The following is a 25,808-nucleotide window of genomic DNA, read 5'->3' on the forward strand; positions in this document are numbered from 1 at the left end:
CTCTCGCTATCGGTGTTACCCAGGTTACGCAACTCATCCTTGGTGTTGGTACAGTCTTTCAGGAGCTTATACTTCTTTGTAGAGAATGCAGCCTTAACGTTGCATGTCAACTCCTGGTCCATGGACTGGATTAACGACGTAGTGTTGGGAGGAAGGAAGACCACTTTAAGTTGGGGTGACGATCCAACAGTAGGGGCGAGTGTCCTGGTGCATTGTCAAGGAGCAACAAAATGTTGAATGGAACATTCTGTTGCTCGCAGAATTTCTTGACATCGGGAACGAAACAGTCGTGAAACCAGGAGAGGGACAGAGCAGAGAACATCCACGCCTTACGTGCGGTTAGCCAGTGGACATTTAGCTTGGTCATGTCTATGTTCTTGTAGGCTTGCGGGCTGTGTGGATCACCGATAACTTGAGTTTACAGGAACCGGAGGCATTGGTGGTAAACAGGACGGTGTTGCGCTCCTTCTGCAACTTCCAGCCCCGACACTTGCTGGCAGACTGGACAACAAAGGTCTTGGAAGGCAACTTTTTCCAAAACAGACCGGATTCATCCATGTTGAACACCTGGTCGTTGGTGTACTGTCCTTCCTCCATAACGTCACATAAGAACGGAAGAAAATCACTAGCCGCAACACGGTCAGCACTCGCTCCTTCACCACCAATGTTAATGTTGGTGATCTTGTTCCTCTTCTTAAACCCTTGCAGCCACCCAGAGGAAGCATTGAAGGGTTTGGGCTCTGCAATTCCCATCTTACGTGCCACTGCTACGTACAGTTCACGTGTGTACTCTTGAACTGACCGCGTGTCCATCGCCATGTTCCGTTGTGCCTGACGAATCAAGTAGCTCACAAGTAAATTCTCCGTCTTGAGAAGCACCTTGTTCTGGCAGTACTGTACTTCACCATTGAAGCACCTGCAGACTTTGTGATGCTCATGTGTTCTTTTATCTTGGCTGCATCCTTCTTGATCATCCGGATCGTAGATTCGTTAACACCATGTTGGCGCGCGAGATCAACCTGTCTTGTTCCTTTTTCTACCTCTAGTATTATCTTGTACTTCACCTCGTAACTTAGGGCACGTCGTATCTTCTTTGGCTTAGGGCGGCTGGGTCCAGGTAATGCAAAGTTTTTCTGTGGTGGTGGAGGTCCAGTGGAAGCCATTCTTACGAGATTATCCGAACAATAGAACACAGTATACACGGGGTGACTGGGAGGATCGTAACTAACACAGCTAGGTCAGCGGCTTCATCCCTCCAGCGGCAGGGTACGTCATATTACATTAAACCAATCACAGCTAGCGGCGGAGGGAGGTAAGGATGTATGGCCCAATCACAGTCCGATACGTCATATTACATCACAGATAACGCAACAGACATACACTGCGCAACCTACTCGCGCCGCTTACCCAGCGTGGCGGGAGGTTTGAATCCAAAAATGGCGCGGCACGAAAGGACCGCCAGTCGCTCTCCGTGTAAATGACCAAATTTACCGCATAAATCAAGCATCCCGCTTCTGGCAAAGTACCGCGTAATGACAAAACGCGTAAACGAAAACCGCGTAAATCCGGACTCAACTGTACTGTCGTTCTAGGTCAGAACTTGTATTACCAACAGTAATAAATTGTTATTCATTAACATACACTTGGTTAAATATCACCTTTTAAATGAGAATTTACAGTATATTTTTTCTATCGAATTTTGAGAAATTGGTTGCATTTCATAATTTTTTAGCATGAAAATGTCATTAAAATCATTCTTGAAGTTAAGGGCATCATTTGGAAGAGACATTTGATCTCTGGAGCTGATAAAGATGAAAAGAAAATGGAAGTAATTTTTTAAAGACCTTTATCTGGGTGAAATTTAGCACTAATGCCTGTTGTGAAGTCTCCAGCATTCTTGATACTGTACAGTATTTTCAGTTTTCAAGTACACATTGAAAAAGTACTAATATATTTTATGATTTTCAAGTTATGGCATAAAGATGACTGCCTCAAATTGAAATACTGAAACATCTCTACTATAACTAAGCTCATTCTCTTACACAAAGTTAATGTTAAGAAAGTAGGATCATATTAAAAATTTTGACTTAAAATTTGTTGAACAATTTGTCACTAGTACAGTTTTTTATGCTGATTCTTAAGTATGCAACCCATTTTTTTTTTGCAGAAATAAATATTTAACATTTTATTGGCATTTGTTAGCAGGAACAGTGTCTTTTAGACCTAACCTAACCTAACAAACAAGCCGGTACTCATTGCCAATTGGTGGATGGGTAGCTGTGTTAGTTTATGTGGCGCCAGTGTCACAAAGGGCAAAATTTGTATAAGCTTATGTTAAGCATGATTGGCTAGAACTTCTGATTCATAGACCTGTAAGTCACAAATAAAACATTCTGCAAAACATGAGTTTCACATTTAAAATCAGCACAGAAAACTGTATCTTTAATGCAAGTTTCAAAAATTTGGAACACAATCCAAATTTTAAGTAAGACCCAGAAAGTAAGATAAGTGTCTATCTTCTCTCTGGTGGTGCAAAAAATAATTAATAATTATTTGACATTTGCAAATGTTTATAACTTAATAAATGCCTTATATTGTTGTAGTAGGTACTGTAGTTGTTATGATGTTAGTGTTAGGTATACTGTACTTAGTGAACCAGAGAAGAATGTCAGTGGAGCACAAGATTAGCTATCAGTAGTGTCGCCATAAGTGTCACTGATGGAGTCAAATGTTTTATCTTCAGGCAGAAACTACACCTGGGGCCCTTCCTCACTCTCCTACAGTTATCTCAAATATCTTACTTCTATTGCTCTAGTAAACAAATGGCATCACACACACACACACACAGGAGAGAGAAAGAGGATACAGGTACTTACATTCTAGTCTAACATCTGAACAGTTAAGATGTTGGTAACCCTTCACTAGGCACATTACCCCTTGTCACAGCAGCTAATGACAAGCTCATTATCACAAGTTACATCATAGTGAGATTTTTTCAGTGGCCTACGTAATACACCCCCAGACATAACATGGTTACCCGTTACTTTATGTTTACCACTCACAGGTGCTGAGCACCGTATGTGTCCCAAGGTCCGCATGGTGCTCACACACACAGTGGTGGATACAGACTAATGTAGACACATAAACTGATATTTATATAATGATGTAGATACACTAATGTAAACTCATTATACAGTGTACAATATAGCTACTAATGTAGACACACACACAAAAAAAAAAGTTGGCACCAGCCACCATGTAATGTTGTCCTTCAGATTTAACTGTTACTCAGTTCACGACAAAACCAGGCAAGGTGCAAATATTACAAGGGAAATTACGACGGGGTGAGGAAGGAGATGAGGGGTATCCACTGGCCTGACTCACTAAGGCATAAGAACGCAAACACTATGCTGAATATCATAGCGAGTAAAGTGAACCATTTGATCGAGAAATATATACCCAAGACCAAACCTAGTGCCTTAGGAATACAAGGAGACCCCTACACATTAACCAAGCGGCGGTTGACAAAGTTAAGAAGAAAACCCAGAAATTCAAGGCGTGGGTTAGGTCAAACGATGAACAGGACAGGAGGATGTATGCAAGAGCCAGGAACCAAGCAAAGTCGGAATGTAAAGGGCTGAAAAGGAGTTCCAGAGGCTGGTTGCAAGCGAGGTCAAGTCAAATCCAAAGGCGTTTACCGCTATGCAGAGTCGAAATTAAAAACACGAGTAGGAGTATCAGACCTGAGGCCTAAGATGGTAGCTATGCAGATTCTGACCAGGACAAAGCTGAGGCTTGCCCGAGCCCCTGAAGATCCTGTTTTGTAATATATATATATATATATATATATATATATATATATATATATATATATATATATATATATATATATATATATATATATATATATATATATATATATATATATATATATATATATATATAGGTATATGTATGTATAAATAAATAAATAAAAATAATAAATAAATAAAAAATAAAAATAAATAATAAAATAAATAAATATTGAAGTGATAACCGTGGTAACATTATGATATGTACTTATTACTACCATGCTATTATACTATTCCAGATGATACTAAATGTTACATAATACTTCCTTGAGATAAATGTATAGTATATATCAGGTGCCTCAAAGAGAGCTCAGGTTCTCAACTGGCTAGCCATGTTAATATTGTTATTATCCACTCTGTATCTGTATTTTTCTGGCCAAATAAACTGTTACAATTCAACGAAAGGTCATCAGTGATTGGAAATTGGCTTTGCGAGTCTTATCTTCAAGAAGGGCGATCGTCACTCCACGAACAACTATAGACCGGTGAGCCTGACCAGCATAATATGCAAAATACTTGAGAGTAATATCAGAGATGCCGCGATGGAACATCTACTATGAAACAACCTTGTTAAGGATTGCCAACACGGTTTTATGCCGGGGAGCTCCTGCTTAACACAATTGCTCAAGGTATTGGATATTTGGACCCATATTCTGGAACGGGGTGGTAATATCGACAATATACAGTATACTGTACCTAGATTTCGTCAAGGCTTTCGACAGCGTACCCCATGAAAGGCTGAAAATCAAACTGGAAGGGTACGGAATTCGGAGAGATGTAGCGTGGATAGAAGTCTTTCTACATGACCACAAGCAGTGTGTGGTGATTAATGGCACGAAATCATCTGTACCTCCTCACAAGTGGGGTACCACAGGACAGTGTTACGAGTGTCCGCTGTTAGTTTCTGTTCTTTGTATAAAATTCGTTGTTTCGGATCGTGTGAGGGGTGTCTCGGGCAGCTTCGCTCACTACTCGCCCACACCAACTGAGCCCTTATTTAAGTATTAACTTTGTTTATTACATTGTATTATGTTGTATTGTATAGTTTTATTACATTAGGTTTGTACATAGGTTAAATATGTGGAATTAATGTCAGTAGGGTAATTTAAATATAGTTTTATGTTTTAGCCAATCAGGATATGTTACGTCAGTATTTGGCGGTAAAAGGTGACGTCGGTGACCAGCTGGTAATCGGTTATCAGTTTAGTCACAGCTGACTTTTAGTTTGGTAATATACTCTCTCTCTTATGTTTTGGGAGTTGGCATTTGACTTTTGTGATTTGCTTTGATTGATATTGTGTGATAATGTTGGACCTTCAGTCGTACTCAGCCACTTCTAATCATTTTGTCGTATTATTATTGTTTGTGTTTGTTTAATATATTTTTTTTAATTAAATCTACTTCATGAATTTCAATATACTCCATAGTAATGAGGCGATGAATTTGGTTGGGATCTATTCTTTGGACCTATAGTACAAAGAGAAATTAAATTTGTGCATTGTTACAACCTAAGAGGCCAAGGGTCGTCACATCAGTGTATTGGGTCCGCTGTTATTTGTTTGCTTCCTTCATAAATGACATGCCTGACGTTGTACACTCCACCATAAAAATGTTTGCCGATGACGCCAAGTTATTTCGGGAAATCAAGAACCATGCGGACTGTGAAGAGCTGCAGAAGGATCTCTGAGCTCCATGAATGGTCGAAGAAATGGCTGCTGAGATTCATTGTCACAGTGTAAGAAGCTGTACCTGGGGCATACCAACGGTAAGGAGTAGTATCATATGTCCCAACGGGATGAAGAAACCGCACTACTTGAGACAATGTGAGAAGGACCTAGATGTGTATGTTGACAATGAGCTGAAGTTCTCGGGCCATTGCGAGAAGGTAAATTAGGCAAATAAATTATTGGGTCTTATAAGAAGGTCGTTCAGACGTCTAGACGGCCCGTCCCTCGTAACGAACTTCAAGAGTGAAGTGCTTCCTATCTGGAGTACTGTCACCCCATCTGGTCCCCGAGATATGCTAGGAACTGTCAGTTGGAACAATCTACCATAAAGTGTTGTGACGGCACCGAGTGTGAGCTCCAGTCTTGACCAACACTGGAGCAGGTTCAGGAGCCGGTGCATGCCCAGTACCTGCCAACGGTGCGTAACAGAGGTGACCGATCGCCCAAACGGCTAACGTGTCGATCAATTGATAAAGAGGATAAAAGAAAAATTAAAGTAACAAGGGACGTGCCCAAGCGGCTAACGAGCCGATCAGTGGTGAAGAGGGTAAAATTAAAGTATATACATTCAGGAGCCAGTGCATGCCCAGTACTTGGCAACAGTATGTAACAGAGACGTAACAGATCGCCCAAGCGGCTAACGAGCCGATCAGTGGTGAAGAGGATAAAAAAAATGTACAAGTTTAGTCGAGTTTGTGGGAAATACAAACATTTACATCAGATGTATGTGATTTATACCACCTCTCCAGCTATGGGAAGATTTAACAGATGGCCTTTGAGAATCTCCCATTGTAAGATACAGAAATACTGTACAGTACAGTACAGTACCACAAGATGACTTTATTCTATAAAAACTTAAGCCAACCTTCACTGTGGTTTAATATGTGTAAGATACAGAAGCCTAGTGACTTTGCCCTTATATTAATATAACCCTTGAGTGAAGGACTGTAATCATTGGTGTATGATCACTTGACCCATAATGCGTCACGTCTGTTTACTTAGGGCAAGATAACAACCTGATAAATACATCACTAACCACATTTACTATATGGTCCAAAGGCAGAATTTTTCTAAGTCTTATTATAGAGCAATAATTTTGTTCCTTGGACAATTGAATACTGTATCCTTTACCAAATGGCTACTTACTCGAAGTGGCCATGCCGTGGAAAAGACGGTAGCGACCTGCGTGTAGGATCCCCCAGTGTTCTTGACAATTTTGTCAAGGGCTATTTTGAAACCAAGTACCAAAAACTATAGTACAGTATCTTTGCCAAGTACTGTACTGTCCTTGATTCCATAGCTTGGGCTGGTAGACCGCTAAATAAACATTCAGTAACTTAGTTGTAAGTACAGTAAATAGCTAGATTATTTTTCTCACTTACAGTGAATAAAATAATGCATACATGTTTAAGTTTCCAAAGTCTGAAGCAATACATGACAGCCGTCCTAGCGGGATGGTTTAACACTGTAGTTTATACCGACACTTATCTTTATCGCCGAGGTTGGCTTTGGGAAGCCACTAGATTTTTTTTCATATTCCTTGACTACAAAAAATGCGAATCTGATAAATATAGCAGAGCACTTTGGTTAAGACTAACCGTTTTATAACTTATGCGTCTGTGGATTTGTGATCGGTATGGTGATCGTCCTCATTTTTTTATACTTCTTAGGTATAACGATATATAATTTTCTTAGACTGCGAAACCAAAACTATTATGCGCCCTCCCATTCTCACTTTCAGAGAAAAAATATGAATATTTGGGAATCGATATGACGTCTAGTACTTTAGATATGACAAGATGGTGATCGTCCTCGCTGTAAGTCTTGTCTTTAGACCGACCAATGATACCGTATCTTTATCTGGGAGGCAGCGAGGTCACACACTGCCATGACCAACTCAACCACACTACCAACACTACTAAATACTGGAAATGTATTTTAACCAGTGTCTGATTTACCATAGTGCATATGGTGCAGCTGCACCAATGCTAGTTTAATAATAATAATAATAATAATAATAATAATAATACATGAATCGAAGAGAACGATAATACTCTGTTTCAACAGAATACAGTACAGTATTTATATTTATCTATTCTAACTACATCGTGGTCGTCGCAGTAATTTACGCTTAAATCAACTTGGTTGTGGCCAATGTCAAGTCAACACCAAGAAACAAATTCCATGGTGAGAGCTTCCTTCTTGTAAATGACACGTTCCTTCAAAACACGTGTAAAATAATTGTTGTATACAATTAAGTCTGTGAATTACTTGGATTTTAAGGTAAACTGGATAAATCAACAAGTGGTGAAATTCGTTATTTAGCTGTATCTAATTTAATTCAGTTTTGTAGTTTTTCAGGTACAGTACTGTATTTCTAGATGAGAAAAGTCTCGGTATGGAAAATTTGATGTATAATTGGGTATTGATAATGATTTGAAAGGAATATTTTCAAATATTGAGATTATGCTACGTATATCTTATGATTAGTGAACTCGAGTTTGTCACTTAAAATAAATTACGAACGTAATTGCCTTCGGAATCGAAAAAAAAAACATTAAACGAGATAAAGTTACGTTATTAAAGTTTCGTGGTTATGTAGACTCGCGTTCTATTTTTTTTTCAACACATTCTTCATTATACAATGCGCCATACCCCAAGAAAATTTACAAGCCATACCAATAACCTCGATTTTGCGTTTTGCACTTCTATAGTGATTCCTGGAACTGAAATAAAACAATACGCAGTATCACCTCCAGTTTGGCATTCCTGCAGTAATGAATCCTTTGTTAAATGTCATATTTTATCAGTGTTGATGCGTTAATGTTTCTGTGCTTCAACACCAAATAAAGTTCATGCATTGCAGCATTAGACAATAACTGTCAAAAATACGGAAAGGTATTTGTTACAGACTGTAACTTGCAGTAAATGTATTTTTATATAACCAATACACACTTGTGTATATACCTACTCTGAAAAAATATGCAATACATGTGAATGTGTGGTTTATCCTAATTAGACTAAGTTTGTTTAATTTCATTAGTGATGGTGGTATTAGGTGGTGAAAGAGGCATTAGTATAATGCGTGGTTGGTAGAGTTTGTGGTGATAGTTGTGCAGGTGGTGTGGTCGGCGTGATGATACTGGTGATGGAAATGGTGGTCGTGGCCCAGGTGGTTGTGTGGTAATGGCGCATGTGGTGGTACTTTTCAAACCCCTTTAATATTCTTACAGAAGACTCGCCCACCTGCCCAAAGCAGTAGATAACCTGATAAGTCACGTAGCGACCATGTGTACTTGTACTGTGTTGTTAGGTATCAATGTTGATATGGCTGGTTTCTTATTGTCTGTGACTGCTGCACAGTTATCTCTGTGCGCTCTTATTTACGCACATGCATTTTGCTGTTTTGGCTGTATCTATGTTGCTGAGATCCCATTATGTGGTTTGATTAGGTCACGTTATTACACATCAAGGTCAGACACCCGTAATGGTTCGTGAGACAAGTCTCTCCGCCTTGATGCTGACAGTGGAGTATAGTGAGTACGGCCCGGATTGATTCGTAAATTCCGTGGTGTAAAGGGCAAACCTATAGCTTCTATTGTAGTATACACTGCCAGGGCACATCTTCATGTCTACCTCTCTTAGCTCACCACAAATTCTGGTACCTCGTTTCTTCGCCTTTAGATAATTTATTAACAAATATCAGTAGGGTATACGAAATAAGTAGATATATCGTCATGTAGTGTCAGTACCGTATAGGTAGTAGTACTGTAAATGTGGTACAGCACCGTTAGAAATATAAAACAAATATATAATAATAAACAAAAACCACAATTACGTAATCAAAATCGCAATGACATTGCCAATATATAATGACATCGGCAAAACCAATAATACGTCATCAATACAGCTGATCCCCGACGTCACCGGCCGTAATCAGGTGACCGCGGCATCTTGAGCTGTTAGTCGTTGTGAGGCGACAGTGTCACCAGCATCAACAGGTCACTACCCGCCAGGTCAGTGAACACCAGGTCATCTACGCACGTCTAACACCAAGTCACTTACTTTACGTCTATCTAAGCGTGCCAATAATCATCTTATTTGTCAAAGAAATAATACAACAGTTGTGTAACGATGTAATAAGTAATTGAAGATCTATTGTATGAATGGTAAAATAAGACCTGAGTGGGCAGTGTATATCTGCCGTGTTAAGAGTGTGATGAAGTGTTCATTTCTGAGTGTCACTGGAAGTGTCATAACAGCACTAACCAATCGCACGCGTAGTTCCTAACACACCACTCAAGTTAGTCCCAGAAGCCCGACTATCCATTAGGGACAGTATAATACACCTTACTGTATATTCTGCCTTCTGTGCACAAGGAAGCAGCCTGGCCAGGATAGCATTCGACCGTTTTCACTTCCCCCAATTATATTGTTAGTTACCCATTTACAGCTGGGTGGATTGTGGGTACAGTGCATTAGGATCAAACCAGTATCCCTCCACTCGGCTGCCTCGCCCCAAAGCATCACACTTAACAACTCACTAACTACCATTATCTTCTCAACAGAACAGCGACTATCCATGGTGAGGAGAACAGCAGAGGCAGGTAATGGTACCACTCAACACCTCTGTGGTCGGGGTGACACTAGGATCCCTACTGGTGTTATCTTGTGTGGTGCTGCTGGTGTACTACCTGCAGGGGCGGCAAAGGTACTGGGCTTCGAGAGGTATCCCGTGTCCCCCAGCGACACTCCTAGTGGGTCACACTCTACGAAGGCTGGGACTTACACAACCCTTCATGGAGGTCTGTTGTGTATGTTATGGTCGTGGTGTGTCAGTCTGTTTAGAAGTTATTTGTATCTGTATGTCTGTCTGCACTTGACATTATTAAAGAACAAAAATGGGGACGAGATAATGGATAGGAGGCTAGAAATTCATAAATGATAATATTTTTATATTTGTTTATCGTTTCACCACTTATCAGCTTAATAGCCGTTTGGCAGGTTGTACTGTTCTGTTACTTTGTAATGAACTTTATTGTCCAGTGTTAGTTCAGGAAGAAACCGGAGTACCCGAAGGAAACCTGCCATGTTTAGTAGGGTCACACTGGATAACCCCTTTCCCACGTGCGTCCGGACCACACTGGAACCAAGGCTTCTAATAATGTACAGTATTAAAATCCTTGCTGGGATCCATGACAGTCATAGTTATACGCTCGTTACCGCTGTACCACCACTGGGGTCACTAAGTAGGGGCGGATCCAGGAATATAAAAAAGAGGGGTCAAGAAGCTTTGGGTGGGGGAACATGGCGAGCAAAGCGAGCCCACCCCGCTATTTTTTAGGGGGCGCTGTAAGACTCCAGGAATTTGTTTTAATCTGACCATTATCCTGGGCATTTTGAAGCCATGTGCACTTGATATTCTGAGGTCAATAGTAATTACTTTTTATTGTACAAAAATGCCCGTGTACAATAATATTGCATTAAAGAAAATGTATTGGAATTTTCTGATGAAAAGTGGGGTCAGGACCCCCTAGATCCGCCCTTGCTAGGTCAAAGGTTGGGGTCATTGCTGTATTGCCTACTTTGTTCTTAATTTACAATAGCAAGGGTCACGGGTCAAAGTTGAAGAAGCCGCAAGTCCAAAAAACTGTGAGGGCTAACTTTTTCGGAGTGAGAGTTGTGAGCTCGTGGAAAAACCTGCCAGAGAGTGTTGCATCGAGTGTGAGCTGTTTCAAGACCAGACTTGACAAGCACTGGAGCAGGATCAGATACATTCAGGAGCCAGTGCACGCCCAGTACTTGCCAACAGAGGCGTGACCGACCGCCCAAACGGCTAACGAGCCGATCAGTGGCGAAGAGGATAAAGTAAAAAGTAATATACTTCTTTAACTCTTCATGAAAAAATAAATAAAAAATGCAGTAAAATCAGAAACAATTACCATAGTTGTGAAGTCTATTCAACAAGTCTACTTTCGGCAAGTGGATGGACACTCTTCGTTTTGATAAATCTTGTTAGGTTACATTTAGTTAGATTAGGATAGGCTATTGTTCCTAGATTAGAGATAGGTTATGTTAGATAGCCAGTGGCCATTAACCTGCAAATTAAGGCTGTCTAGGTTGATAGGGGTTACTTTAGGTTTCCCTGTTGGCTGCCAATCTGCATTGTGGAGACGATGGCTACTGATCAACTAATATTATTTATTTTATCCTCAGTTCTTCGACGAACTGTACCACAAGTACAATGGGAAGGATCTATGTGGCTTTTATGACTTCCTCAAACCTGGTCTGTTTGTGGGCAATCCTGAGCTCATCAAGAGTATCCTGGTGAGGGATTTCGATCACTTTGCTGATCGTAGGACTTTCGATCTATCTAAAGTAAGATATTAATTCGGTATTTGAAGTTATAGAAAAACATAAACCAAGTTAGTAGGATTAAGGTAAACTAATTATGGCAAGATATAAATTAAACTAATACAATTTCCAACTTGGGTATGATATAAATTAAACTAACTTAACTAGATTAAGCTAAACTATAACGAGAAATATCTGTACATGTACACTAAAACAACTTCACTAGCTTGCAATAGATGTTAAAATATATACTGAACTAACTACAGTACAGTATATTAAGGTACAGTTCATACAAAACTGAACTATTCTAAATGGAACTAAGATAGGATGTCAATGAAAGATTTATCCTGAAATTCCTTACCAAATTATAACGTATTTCTACAGTTATAGCTGATACATATTCTGGATTACCGTGCTTGGCATCTTCTCAGCTGCCCAGGTTTCTTCACACGAGGTTATAAGAAATAAACTATCAAAGCTAACGATTCACAAGAGTTATTTATGGAAATTAAGAACCAAACAGACTATGAAGAGCTGCAGAAAGATCTCTATGAGCTTCAAGAATGGTCGAGGAAATGGCTGCTAAAATTCAGTGTCACGAAGTGCAAAAGGATGCACCTGGGTCGCACCAAAAGTAAGGAGGTGTGTCATGTGTCTCCACAGAACGAAGAGTGCATTAATTGACAGAATGTGAAAAGGACCTGGGTGTGTATGTCGAAAATGAACTTAAATTCTCGGGCCACTGTAAGAAGGTGAATCGGGCAACGAAACTAGTACGTCTTATAAGAAGGTCGTTTAGATATCTGGATGGCTCGTCACAATCTTCAAGAGTGAGGTGCTTCCCCGTCTGGTCCCCGAGGTATGCTAGAGATTATCAATTGATTGAAAATATTCAAAGAAGGGCCACCAGACTGGTGCTTGCTCTATGGAACCTCAGTTACCCAGAGAGATTGGAGCGCCTGCTACTACCTAGCTTATACTACAAATGGGCGAGGGGCGACCTAATCGAAGTGTACAAACATCTCGGGGCACTACTCGGTCGAATGTACATACCTGGTGACCCCAGAGACACCGGCGCTGCCTTATCTGGTCCAAACCGTCCTAAGTCCACCAAGAACTCCTCGGAGAGTCGCGTCCATACTTGTGTTGTTATTCCCGCGTGGGCAAAATGTAAACAAATGACATTTTCTTACCTTTTTTAAAATTACGAAATTAAAGATACTAATGAGTAATCTTGGAAAGAAGAGTATTTATTACTTTATAATAATTTCAAATTTATACTAAGTAAAAATATTTTTTAATCACTATTTGTAGTATAAATTATAGATCTTGAGTTGACTCCGGTAAGTTGTCGTACGAGTCGTCAGTGCAGACGGTCTTTACCGTTTGACAAAAAGACTACGCTGACGATTCGTGAAAAAATCGACGAGTAATGAAAAAGTAGACCATAGAAATGCTAGTGACGCCGCCTTTAATAGTGTCGTAGCTTCGATGCACTAGACGCCATCTTTCCTGTCCTGTTCCCGCGAGAAAGACAGCTGCTTCCATATGGAAACGGGGTGTCCGTTTTTCAAGGCAATATACAGTGCGGTGCTAGGGAGTTGCTGTGTGGTGAGGAGCTTGCTGAGAGGTGGTGTTGCGGGGTTGTAGGTAGAAGGGCGTTCATATAGTGGAGGTAGGTGTGGCTTGATTGCCGACCTCCGCTTTGTCAGACCACGAGGCTTTGGCTGGGGAACTCGACAAGGGATCGGCTGGTCAGCGACAAACGGCAGTTGTAATGGAAATATCCACTACAGCACTACTGAATCCAGTGTCTATACCTGGAACTGGTGCATACTTGCCTCACAAGGGGTCTCACCTCTAAGGTTGAAGAAGCCAATAAGTCCAGAAAACTGGTGGCAAACTTTTTCAGAGTGAGAATTATGAACTCTTGGAACAATCTGCCAGAGAGTGCTATAACGGCACCGAGTATGAGCTCTTTCAAGACCAGACTAACACAGGAGCAGATTCAGATACATTCAGGAACCATTGGATGCCCAGTACTTGCCAACAGTCCGTAAGAGATATTGTACGAACAATATGACAGGCTGCCCAAGCAACTAACGAGCCGATCAGTGGCGAAGAGGATAAAATTACGAAGTAAAAGTAAAGAGGCAATGTATTCTGATGGCTCCCTAAATACCCCCAGTGGGAGGGTTGGAAGTTCGGTGGACTCCTTGCTCTGATATAAATATTTTGTATTGTAACCCTAATAGATTAATTAACTGAAATGTTATATTTTTTGTTAAAGATTTGTCCCTCACTTAAGAAGGAATAACTAGATGTCTTGGCACTTGGCTATTACATGTGTAGGTAAACCCCATCGCGAACGACATGCTAACGAACGCTCGGGGAAGTCACTGGAGAAAGATCCGCGGAGTTGTCTCTCCTGCCTTCACGACCACTAAGACTCGGCGGCTCTACCCACTCCTGCGACAACGAGCAACGCACCTTCTTCAACTGGCTGGTCTTACAGCCACGAGAGGACCTGTCGAGGTAAATATTCATGAGTATCTTCAAACCATTCTGAGATAACGAAAAATAATACTCTGGTCATAAGGAGTATTAAATTCATAAAATTTGCCCTTGAATTATTTTCAGACATTGAATAATAAATGGGCGATATACTGTACTTGATTGTGTATCATTCTTTTTCTGCCACTCCCTTTATATCTGTGTGCGTTTTCACATCTCCAGGCAACGATAAAGTTAATTTCTTGAGCTTACCACACGGGAGTATCAAGCTGCGGATAAATTTTTCCCGACCTAGTTATATAAGAATTGACTGATTGGTTAATGTTTATATTCATGCTAATTAGCTATCAATCATGACTAAATTGCTTCTCTAAAGGTTCCACCTCCAAGGGTTCGATATTAGTCACTAGACAATACACACATTCCACCCAGAGTCGCTATGGTAAGAGGGAAGCACTCTTCTACGGAACCTAAAATTTCAGATGTGGCACAAATAGAATGATAGAAATAACATCAAAATTACACATAATTTACCGTAGGATTTTTTTTTTCAATTTCTGTCCTATAGAGGGACATACAAATATCGGTATTACCAGCGTCATGATGCAGGTTAAACATCTTGTGACCACTAATCTCTCACACACGCACACACTTCTATATAAATAAATACTTGATAATAATGGTATTACAGGCACGAAAGCTGAGTGGTCGGTACACCATGGACACGATTGCCTCCTGCGCCTTCGGTATAGAATGTGAAGCTTTGAGTCAGGATACAGCCTCCTTCCCCACCACCGCCGCAAAGATCTTTCAACTCTCTCCCACCAGGGCTTTCAAGGTCAGTCTACATATCATCGAGGATCTCCTCGGCTTCTACGTTATTTTAGGCGAGGTCTTTCAACTCTCCCTCACCCGGGGTTTCAATATCAGTCCATGGGATATTCTAGAATCACACTAGGTCATCCGGTGTCAATTTTAAAGTCGTGGTGAGGAACTTATATGCTCTTAAAGCCACTGTCATGTACAGATAATCTCCTTCACAGAAATATAAAGTATTAATGTTTAAATAACATATTTCGAGTACTGTACAAACAACTCGTTGCACGTGTAAATACCCAATTTCACGTACAGATGTTGGTGTTGATGTTGGCGCCAAGGGTGGCTGAGTTGGTCCACCACTTGGGTCTAGAGTTCACCAGTCCAGAATTCCTCTTCTTCAGAGATGTGGTCACCCACACCCTCCACACCCGCCAGGAGACCGGAGTACACCGCGGAGACTTCCTCGACCTTCTCCTGGAAACCAGAGCCCACGGCAACTCGGGTAAGAGACCAGAAGATGTGATACCTTTGTTAGGAGACCAGATTATGATATCTTGTGTAGAAGACCTAGTTATTATATATCAGATTTATATCGCTTATGTTACTTGTATATTATTTGTCAATCAAGTGACCCATTCCCGAATTATGTAACTGTGTATTTTCACCCTACCGTCTGCCATGCTCTTTCAATAAACCGTTAATTATTATTTATTATTAAAAATGTGTTAAATCAAGTAGATCAGAAGCTGCATTAACTAGGGTGGGAGACCAAAGATGTGTTAACTCGGGTGGGAGATCAGAAGATATGTTAACTCGGGTGCAAGACCATGTGAAGGAGGTGAATCAAGCAACCAAGTTAGTGGGTCTTATTAAGAAGGGCATCCCTCGTAACACTTCAAAAGTGCGGAGTTTCTCCGTTTGAAGTAGTTACCCCATCTGGCTCTCAAGTTGTTATTATAACGTTATTGATGTGCTTTAACAGTGAAGGTCTTTGTAAGACAATAGTTCAACAACTTTAAAAATTTATGAGATAGAATTCTCTGTGTATGCCAGAGACTGTCAGTTAATTAAAAATTTCCAAAGGAGGGCCACCAGACTGCTGCCTGCACTATGGCACCTCAGGTACCTTGAGAGATTAGAATGCCTGCAATTGCCTCGCTTATACTGAGTGTTCATGGCTGGAGCTGGCTGATGCCCACCCCACTAAGGGTCGCAGCTTAAGGTTGAAGAACCCACAAGTTCGGGAAACTGTCAGGGCAAACTTTTTGGAGTGAGCATTGTGAACTCTTGGAACAATCTGCCAGTGTGTTGTGACGGCACAGAGTGTGAGCTGTTTCAAGACCAGACTTGACCAACACTGGTGCAGGCAGATACATTCTGGATCCAGTACATGCCCAGTGCTTGCCAACAGTGCTTACAGAGACCTGACCCACCGCCCTATCGGCTAACGAGTCGCTCAGTAGTGAAGAGGATAAACAATAAGCTAAATATGTGTTAACTTTGGTAGATAAGATGTGTTAACTCTGGTGGGACGCCAGAAGATGGGAACGAGACTGAGCAATTTGGATGTCATTTGGTTTTGGCATCTGAAAGACGAAACTTTGAGAATGAGGCTCGGAGATGTGTGCTTTGAGGAGGTCAGGCAGTACAGTATTCCAATGGTGGTTATACAATTGTCTTGTGTGTATAAATGTTGTGTAAATGTAACTTCAGATTAGAGTATTGTACTACTTTCCTGTAAATTTACAGAGTTGCGTGAATATGGGTGTTATGTGCTTATAAATGTAGTTTGAGTATTTATTTACAGTACAATAATAATGTGTAGCCCACATGTGTTGTGTATTTGGCTCTCAAGTGTGTTCACAAGTACTCTACTGTACTATACAGTGTATATATTGTATATGTGATGTCTGTATAGAAGTTGTGCGTGCACAAGAATTGAATGTGTTTTACCGTATATGAGTGTCGTATATATGAGATTGTGTGTATACAGTTGTGTGTCGTGCAGGTCTGTCGGATGAAACCATAGCAGCACAGTGCATCTTATTCCTGCTGGCTGGGTATGACAACACCGCCAACACACTGGCCATGGCCCTCCACCTGCTGGCCCACCACCTACATGTCCAGGCCACCCTCAGGAGGGAGATAGCCCTTGCCTTACTGAGGTATGTATGCCAAACTCGCTATGTAAGCAGTAAGTCCGTTCTGGCCTCTTTGGTGTATACCCTGTACTCCAAGTTCTTTATTTAACCATTAAGCTAGGTTCTCGAATTGGTTAATAAATTATGTTTTCTGGGTGATCAACTGATCATTGAGCCAACTTTTGTAGATGGGAGGGTGCCATACTCATAGGTATAAAGAACATCTTCATTTTAACATACATTGGCAGACCAGTTACAATCAAATAAATGAATGAAATGGTAATTGTAGCTGAAAAGTGAAAAGATGTGTTCTACTGTGGTACAGGTTTTACACAACTACACCCCAAATATAGTTTATACATTGCTTCACACATGGTAGTATCTTCAGCAGGAACATACCAGTGGCATATTCTTAACGAATGCAAGGCATGCATTGCAAAATATATTTTTAAATAGTATCTTCAATAATACAGATTGAGTCTTCACAGTTTTCACTCGGGAAAGCTGAGGAGACTCGGCGTCCCTCAATGCAAGCAGAAGGATAAACCGCATGCCCTCAATGGACACACCGACTGTGAGCTCTTTCAAGACAAGACTTGGCCAACACTGGAGCGGGTTCAGGTACATTCAGGAGCCAGTGCATGCCCACTATTTGCCAACAGTGCGTGACAGAGACGTGACCGATCGCCCGGGCGGCTAGCGAGCCGATCTTTTGGTGAAGAAGGTAAATGAAGAGACGTGACCGATCGCCCAAGCGGCTAACAAGCCGATCAGTGGCGAAGAGGATAAAAGTAAAAAGACGTAACCATTCAATCGATAACATGCTAAGATGAACTTTATTGTGTTGGTGCATAAGGAATTTTAGCCATTTTAGTCAAATTTAATACTTTTCCCTTAATAAGCATGGTCTTATGTTATATGGTGATATTATATTACCGAAGAGTTGTTCCAGAAGTGAATATTTAATAAAGTTTCTGGAAATGTAATGGGTACAAATGCATGCACTTCGAAAACTGCATTAACTTGTTGAGAGGCTATGTAGACCGGCGGGGCCTCTCCATCAGCTGGACAAAACTGGTCCACATTATGGTATTTTCACTTGGGAAAGTTATTCGGTTTTGTTTTACTTGAAATAATAATCGGATCATATGAATAAAAATATTTACTGATTATTTAAATGTTCAGCAATAAGATCATTGGCAACTTTACAGAGGGCCAGTATACTTTATTTCTAAATTACTGTAGATCACACTGAAAGCTTAATATTCTTTTGCCAAAAGTATTTTTGCACCCATTATTTAATGATTTATTAAAGATACTTCGTCAGATGCCACTGATATAATTTAAGAAATTAGGTGTTTATAAAAGCTTGACAACCCTTACTTACAGAAAGGCCATGTGCTACTTGATATTTGATAACTGATAATGTGGGTGTTCTGCATGCCTCGTCAGTGCAACCACGGTATGCCACTGGAACATACCCTTCCCCATAAATCACTTGATATCATACTGTCTGTTCATTCATTTACATTAAAAATATTTCACTTCATAATTACTCTTCATAGCATAGTTTCCTTTCTTTTTGTATATGCCACAAAAGTTCTTGAAATTGAACATATCTACCTCACTGGAGCCCTATCCAGGAGATGTTTTTAGTCTTTATCCTTTGTAAATGAACTTGACACAAGAGACATGATGTGATTGAAAGTAAGAGAGAAAGAGTTTGTTGGTGCAGGGGAGGAGGCGAGGTGATGCACGACACAGTGATGGCTCTGCCTTACCTAGATGCTGTGGTGAGTGAAGTGCTCAGACTCTACCCTGCTGCCCCGGTCATTGAGAGAGTCTGCACCAAGACCTACAAGTGAGTTGCCACGATATGTCTTCCATTTTATATTTTTGCAGTCCTGGTTAAAATAAGTACTGTACGTATTGTATTGTATCGGGAAAATTTTATTTATTCTGTATAACGGTACTGTGTTTGTCTTTTTTTTTTTACAGGATTAGTAATATATTTTATTGTGTACAATAATTATAAACATCTTTGATCGGGAGACACAATCACACAGATTAACATCATCCAAAACAACAAAAATTTGCATTACAAGTACAATAGTCCTAAATAAACATAAATTGTGTTTGCAGATTGCATCATATGTCAATATATACACTACAGAGATGTAACTTAGAGACTGAGAATTAGTACATAAAAAATAATGGAACAAAAATTATGAAAGTTGCAATAGAAAAATAAGGAAGCCTAAAGGAAAACTTGCACGATTTTTACACCAGTTTTATGTTTCTTGTACTTCCCACTATATTCATAGAGAAGGGAGATACAATGGGCTAAAAATTATTCCAAATAAACCATTTTTAACAGTAAGAAAATAAAGATTAAAAAATAAAAAAGGTCATCATGAATGTAAAGAAAAATATTAATTATCTAGTATTTCAACAATATCTTAGTGTTTCGTTCAAAGTTCCCCCACCCCCCTTTGGTAGATTTTTGGGTACACCACTGAAGTGTCTTGGATCTTGTCCAAATTTATCACGCTTACAATTTTATCTCCTTTTATCTGTGTATTCTTGCTCTATAACCACCATTTGTGATAAGTGACAAATTAACTACTATACGGGTATTTCAATGTTCTTTTATTCACTCTTTTGGCCATTCTACAACTGCATGTATACAAACAAGAAAGTATCCCTATTTTACCAAATGTAGTGCCTTTTTCTCTGAGGGCCCTGTGGTACAGTAAACCCTCGAAAGTCCGGGCAATTTTGGGGGAAAAGGTGATCCGGACCTTTACCAAGTGGGGGTCCTGGGGCCACTGTGCACTAACCAGCTCTTCCTCCTGCATTAGGGTTGTACAGAGCAATTCTTTTTATCCAAACTCATTGGGACCAATGATGGTGCAGATATCTAGACGTGCCTACAAGAATATGCAATACTGTAATTAACAATAGGTCAAAATTCTGTTCCCCCATAAGAATAATATAATAGGGGGTGCATTCCCAGCCAGCAACTTTCACCTCATTATCTGAGGTTGTTGGGGACCAGGGTCATGTGTTTACTGTATTACCAGTAAATGTGAGGAATAAATAAAAATTTTATTAATAAATAAAATAAAAAAATACCGCTTTGACAGTTGGCAATAGTTTCACTACGCACAGAAGACTGGAGCGGCTGAGATCTCCTATACTGTATTATTCCTCCTCTCTCAGTCTGGGTGCAAACTACTGTACTGTGCACATAAGAACTGTTTATTCCCTTTGTTTTTGACCTTATGATAATTTTTTTCCCATTCTGTATGAATGATTGTGTGTGCATGTAACAGTAAAAGAAAAATGAAATAAACTCCATATATCTACCCAAAAATACGAGTTGAAAAATAGCAATAACGCAGCTCACAGCTTGACCAGTAGGTGGAGGCTGAAATCCTTGAACCACACCCTCATTCCCCTCCCACGATCCTACACGAACTCCTGTGGACAAATTAAATGTTTATTCTCTTAATGTTTTGACCTTATGAAAAAATTTTTTTTGCACATTCTGTATGAAAGACTGTGTGCACGTAACAGTAAAAATAAATGTAAACAAAATGTTTAATGGCGCGACGTGTAACCAATACAAAGACGACACAAAGGGCGAGTGAGGGAAACACACCTTGTGGGTTGTGGCTCAAGAGAAGCTAACCATTCACAGTGTAGCATTATGGGCAAGTCCGTTCTAAGAGTGGGGGAATAAACTGCTCATTCACGGGCTCAAAAGGAGGAGAGGGGCCTCAAGGGATTACTTGCTGGCGGCAATTTCAAATGACCAAGTACAATGACAATTTCAAACGACAAATATTCAAGGGTTCGTGATGTCTGTTTCTTGCCCAGACAGGGTCAAGACTATCTGAATTCTGGACTTGTGGGGTCCGGAATTTCGAGGGTTTACTGTATTGATTCACAACTTGTGGAATAAAACCTGTTACTTTACAACTGAAGACAAGTGCCTTCCCTTCAGTTCTAATAAAGTTCTGTATCATTCAGTGTTGGTGGGGTAGAGGTGGAGGTAGGTATGGGTGTGCTGGTGCCAGTGTGGAGCATACATAGGGACCCACAACACTGGCCACAACCACAGCAATTTCTGCCACAGAGATTCCTTGGAGCTGCCCGCTCTGACATAGTTCCCTACACTTATCTTCCCTTTGGTGCTGGCCCTCGCAGTTGTATTGGTGAGTCTCAAATATGTGTTATGTCTATGCCTATGTGCAAATGGATGTATTAATGTTCAAATTGAGGAGAGGGGATATTCTGGAGGATAATTGTGTTTAAAATTTTATGTACATCTTGTAATCTTGTAGGTGTATAGACATGGCAGTATAAATAAACATTTATTGAAGTTGTAGTACGAGCTTTCTCACAGTGACATGTCACCCACAGGCATGAGGTTTGCCCTGCTGAGCGTCAAGGTGGGACTAGTTTCACTTCTCTCCAATCTAGAAGTCCAACCCTGTCCATCATCTCCCCATCCTCTACCCCTTGACCCTAGAGTGCTCACTCTGCAGCCCAAGGATGGTGTATATGTCAACCTGAAATCAATAAACCTAAGGGAAGCTGTGGAGCAAGAGATGATAGTTTATGAGGCAAACATTGCAGAGGACAAAATTCTGACAGAGGAACTGAAGAGATGGTATAGCCAAAGAGATTTGACGTCCCAATCATAAGTCTGACATGTACTTGATGCAAGTTTAGACAAAAATATTTATAAAGTTTGACTAATTATATATAGTGTACTGTCCTAACTACAAGTTGTCTATTTGTTTGTTTTATTGTTATAACAAGAAAGATGTCAGTATGTGTGCAAAGAACAATTGTCTCATTACCTGGGCTGTATCTCTTAAATGCTGTGAGTTTTGATGAGCAAAAAAGGAGCCTGAGAAAAATTTTGATAAAATGTGACTTGACAGATACTGTATTTATATTAAAATAAGTGGATTAAATGTATATAAATCAACATCCTTTTATCCTAAATAGTCATTAAAATTCTAGCCTCTTACTCTTCATAGCTTTGTACCAGTTCATACACATTGACATTAATGAATTAGCCAAGTTATTGACAGTGAAAATGCTTTGGGTCAATATTTTGTTGCCATACTGTACCCCTGATAGCTGAAAATCTTCCTTTGCACCTAGAACCCATAGGTAAATTAGCCTGGCTGCTATATACTGTACTGTACTGTAATGTACTCGGGTTCTCTTGCCACTGTATCTCGGAGGTAGTTTTTCTGGTGGCAATTCTAAAAAGATGCAAACTATAAAATCACAAACTACATTGTATATTATGTGATGTTTAGTAGGGTCACACTGGAGAACACCCTTCCCACGTGTGTCCATGACATATTGCTGAGAGTTATACATGTTACCACCCAACACATCTGTTGTTAACTCTATACACCCTCCACTGTCATCTTCTCAAATGTTCGTAACATCTTGAACACGTCTCTTCACCTACAAACGTGTAAATGGATTCCAATCTCTCTTGATCATCAAGATTAGTTATTAACACACAATAGTATTGTATCCTAGAGCATTTAATGTTCATTTACACATAAGTGTGTCATGAAACCGGATTTCACATAGGTTTTGGATCTTGAATCTTTTGAAAGTACAGTACAATGTTGTTCATACTGACAACAGAAGGTTATTGAAAAAGGTTGACCATTAGTCACTTGCACAGTTGTTCTCTTGTGGATTGTTCAGAAGTACTCTGTATAAAAACAAAAGTATAAAATGGCTTATAAGATGACATGCACTGCAAACACCCTTGCTTAATAAGTCTATTTAAAAAAAATAAATAAAACAAATATATCGGTTGAAATGTAACAGTATATTTAAGCAGGTCTCCACAAATGACATAACTTTTTCTTATAAACATTCATTTACATAATTTATAGCTTAACAAATTTATCTCTTCTAAATAACAATCCATTACGAACATTGATAAAAGAGCCAAGTCAATGAGTAAGCAGTAAAATTTCCACCTTCATTTAACTAATGATGTTAACTACTGATGGCTCAACCAGTTACTACTGTCACTCTCTGATGGTGAGCAATTATGTTGTCCAGAATACTTGTGTATGTACAGTATCCTGATGTACTTGGTGCATCATGGTTTAAAATGTGCACCACACCCATCCTGGGCAAATGCAGGTTCAATTGCTTTAACAGAATTAGTGGGAAAATATAACCAATAATTATACTGTACTTACTGTACAATACAGGGTATGTATTTTTTGAGATGCTCTACTAACTTGCTTTGTAATGGTGATATTACTATTAGTACTTTACGAGACTTCATATTCAGTATATAAATAGCATCATATAATTTCACTTTCAAACAATTACTGTACATATAAAAAAATTATGATCCAAAATTTACAAATTAAAGTTGTTTGTAAATGCTGACAGGCAGATGATCATTAGTACAGCACCCTGAGTTCACAAAGGGATTGTAGTCAGCCCCACTCCATGGAACCTGAGTGTTAATAAAAGTGAAATTCTGAGTTCAGAACATTTTAAACGAACAGAGGACGTGATTAAATATCTATAACTGTCTTGGGCTTCTTCTCTTGACAAGTTACCAAAGTGTATTAACTCTGCTGGTCTCCAACCTAACTTAACCAATAGGATTGGGGCCCCTAAAGCCCCGTCCACACGATCGAGCAGTGCCCGGCGGGCTTTGCCCGTTTACCAGGCAAAGCCTGTGTTGTTGTTGTACACACGGGGGTGGTTGGCGGCAGTCATAGTCGGGCGCCGGTAGCTAGTAGGTGGTCAGCAGTGGCGGGTGCGGTACGATCACCATGGTGTGTCGCAGGAATAATCGCCGTACAGTTAAAGCGAAGAGCATAGCGTTGTGTACTAAAATAATTGCTTCTATGTGCAAAAAGAACCAAATTCAGAAAAGGGAATGGTGCAAAGAGTAGTTAGGTCGAAGAAAAGTATTGGGAAGTCCTGCCACGATTTTACGTGAACTGCAAGATGGACATGAGTAAGACTTCACCAATTACAAGAGAATGGACCCCAACACATTTTACAAACTTCTAGCAAAAGTGGAACCCTATATATAAAAAAACAGGATACCTATATGAGGGAGAGTATATCTGCAGAGGCTCGTCTAGAGGCAACGCTCATATATCTTTCAACTGGGTGCACCTACATGTCACTTCAGTATAGAACAAGGATATCAAAACAAAGTTTGTCTGGCATAATACCTGCAACTTGTCAAGTCATGTATGAAGTATTCAAAGAAGATTACTTGCAGGTGAGTTTTGTAGTACATAAAAATTCATTGAATAATGTTAGAATTATGATATGCATAGACAGGAAGCTATGGGACTAGAGGAGAGCGGCAGGAACGAAGAACACACGAATGTCCTCATTACACAATACATAAACAATCTCCCGTTTATTGTCACGCCAATAATGTACATTGCATAAGCTTATTTGGTTATACACTGGACATCTGGACCGAGCTGGGAACATATACATATCGCATTTGCAGTACTTAACTCAGGTTTTACAAAGTGTTAGCATACGTTCTGTCAGTATCTCTGTTCATACCTCACTGACTTGAGGACCCCGAGGTCAGCGGTGGTGTAGTGATCAGCTGTTTTTGACAGTCACGTGAGGTTCCAATAACAACACTTGTCTTGTATTGCAGACTTGTGTAATGTTGAATATTAATGACAATACTATAGGAATGTCGGTTTTCCGGTTTTATTGATTATTAATAATGAAAATGATATTAAAACATATTAATATTTGTGAAGGGGTCCCAGTGTCAACTAGTTTGTCTGGCAGAGTCGTCGCTCCATATCCGGCAGCAAACCACCAGGCAGGCGGACCATGATTTCGCTCAACGACGGGCACGGGCACTACGCTGGTTTGCCCGCCAATTTTGCCCGATAACTGGCATTTAGCGCGTGCCAGCCGGGCACTGCTCGATCGTGTGGACGGGCCTTAACAGTGAAGTGAGTTTGGGATCCATTTGTCTGGCAGTTCTCTATCTTTACCGACCACATGACCTTGTTCTTACAGAGGTCAACCTTACTAGTGTAGTGCACAATATATCAATTCTCACTTTCTTTACATGTTCAACTTCCTAACAATCCTGTCTTACCAATCAATGCCCCTTCACAAACTTGTCAGCCACCAACATCCATTTCTACATTCTATCTTCGTCCCACTGAGCTTCTCAAAGCAACTTACTCATTCCACTCGCCCTCTCAAATCATCTACTTCACATTTCACAGTGATTCTCTTCACAGCAATTAGTCCAGATCTTACATTCTTGCCTTTCCTACTTTTCTTGTCATTCCAATAAAATTGGTAGGACTCAAATTTAACTGGATAAG

General features: G+C 40.0%; 1 protein-coding gene across 3 annotated transcripts; it reads left to right on the forward strand.

Annotated features, from left to right (window-relative positions):
• The first annotated feature begins 5,058 nt into the window (after positions 1-5,058).
• On the forward strand, positions 5,059-22,394 carry LOC121863787 (cytochrome P450 6j1-like). 3 transcript variants are annotated; one of them, XM_042362590.1, is made up of 10 exons: positions 5,059-5,079; positions 10,147-10,383; positions 11,795-11,956; positions 14,285-14,467; positions 15,138-15,284; positions 15,578-15,767; positions 17,274-17,430; positions 19,142-19,267; positions 21,442-21,626; positions 21,835-22,394. In XM_042362590.1, the coding sequence occupies exons 2-10, from the start codon at positions 10,189-10,191 to the stop codon at positions 22,116-22,118; spliced, it is 1,629 nt and encodes a 542-aa protein (XP_042218524.1). In that variant the 5' UTR covers positions 5,059-5,079; positions 10,147-10,188; the 3' UTR covers positions 22,119-22,394. The 3 variants fall into 3 exon arrangements, with proteins under 3 accessions (XP_042218524.1, XP_042218526.1, XP_042218523.1); XM_042362592.1 differs by lacking the exon at positions 5,059-5,079 and adding an exon at positions 5,970-5,996; XM_042362589.1 differs by lacking the exon at positions 5,059-5,079 and adding an exon at positions 9,537-9,594.
• The last annotated feature ends 3,414 nt before the right edge of the window (positions 22,395-25,808 follow it).

This window comes from Homarus americanus, unplaced genomic scaffold (assembly GCF_018991925.1).
Source record: "Homarus americanus isolate GMGI-L3 unplaced genomic scaffold, GMGI_Hamer_2.0 scaffold48354, whole genome shotgun sequence".
Classification (NCBI taxonomy): Eukaryota; Metazoa; Arthropoda; class Malacostraca; order Decapoda; family Nephropidae; genus Homarus; species Homarus americanus.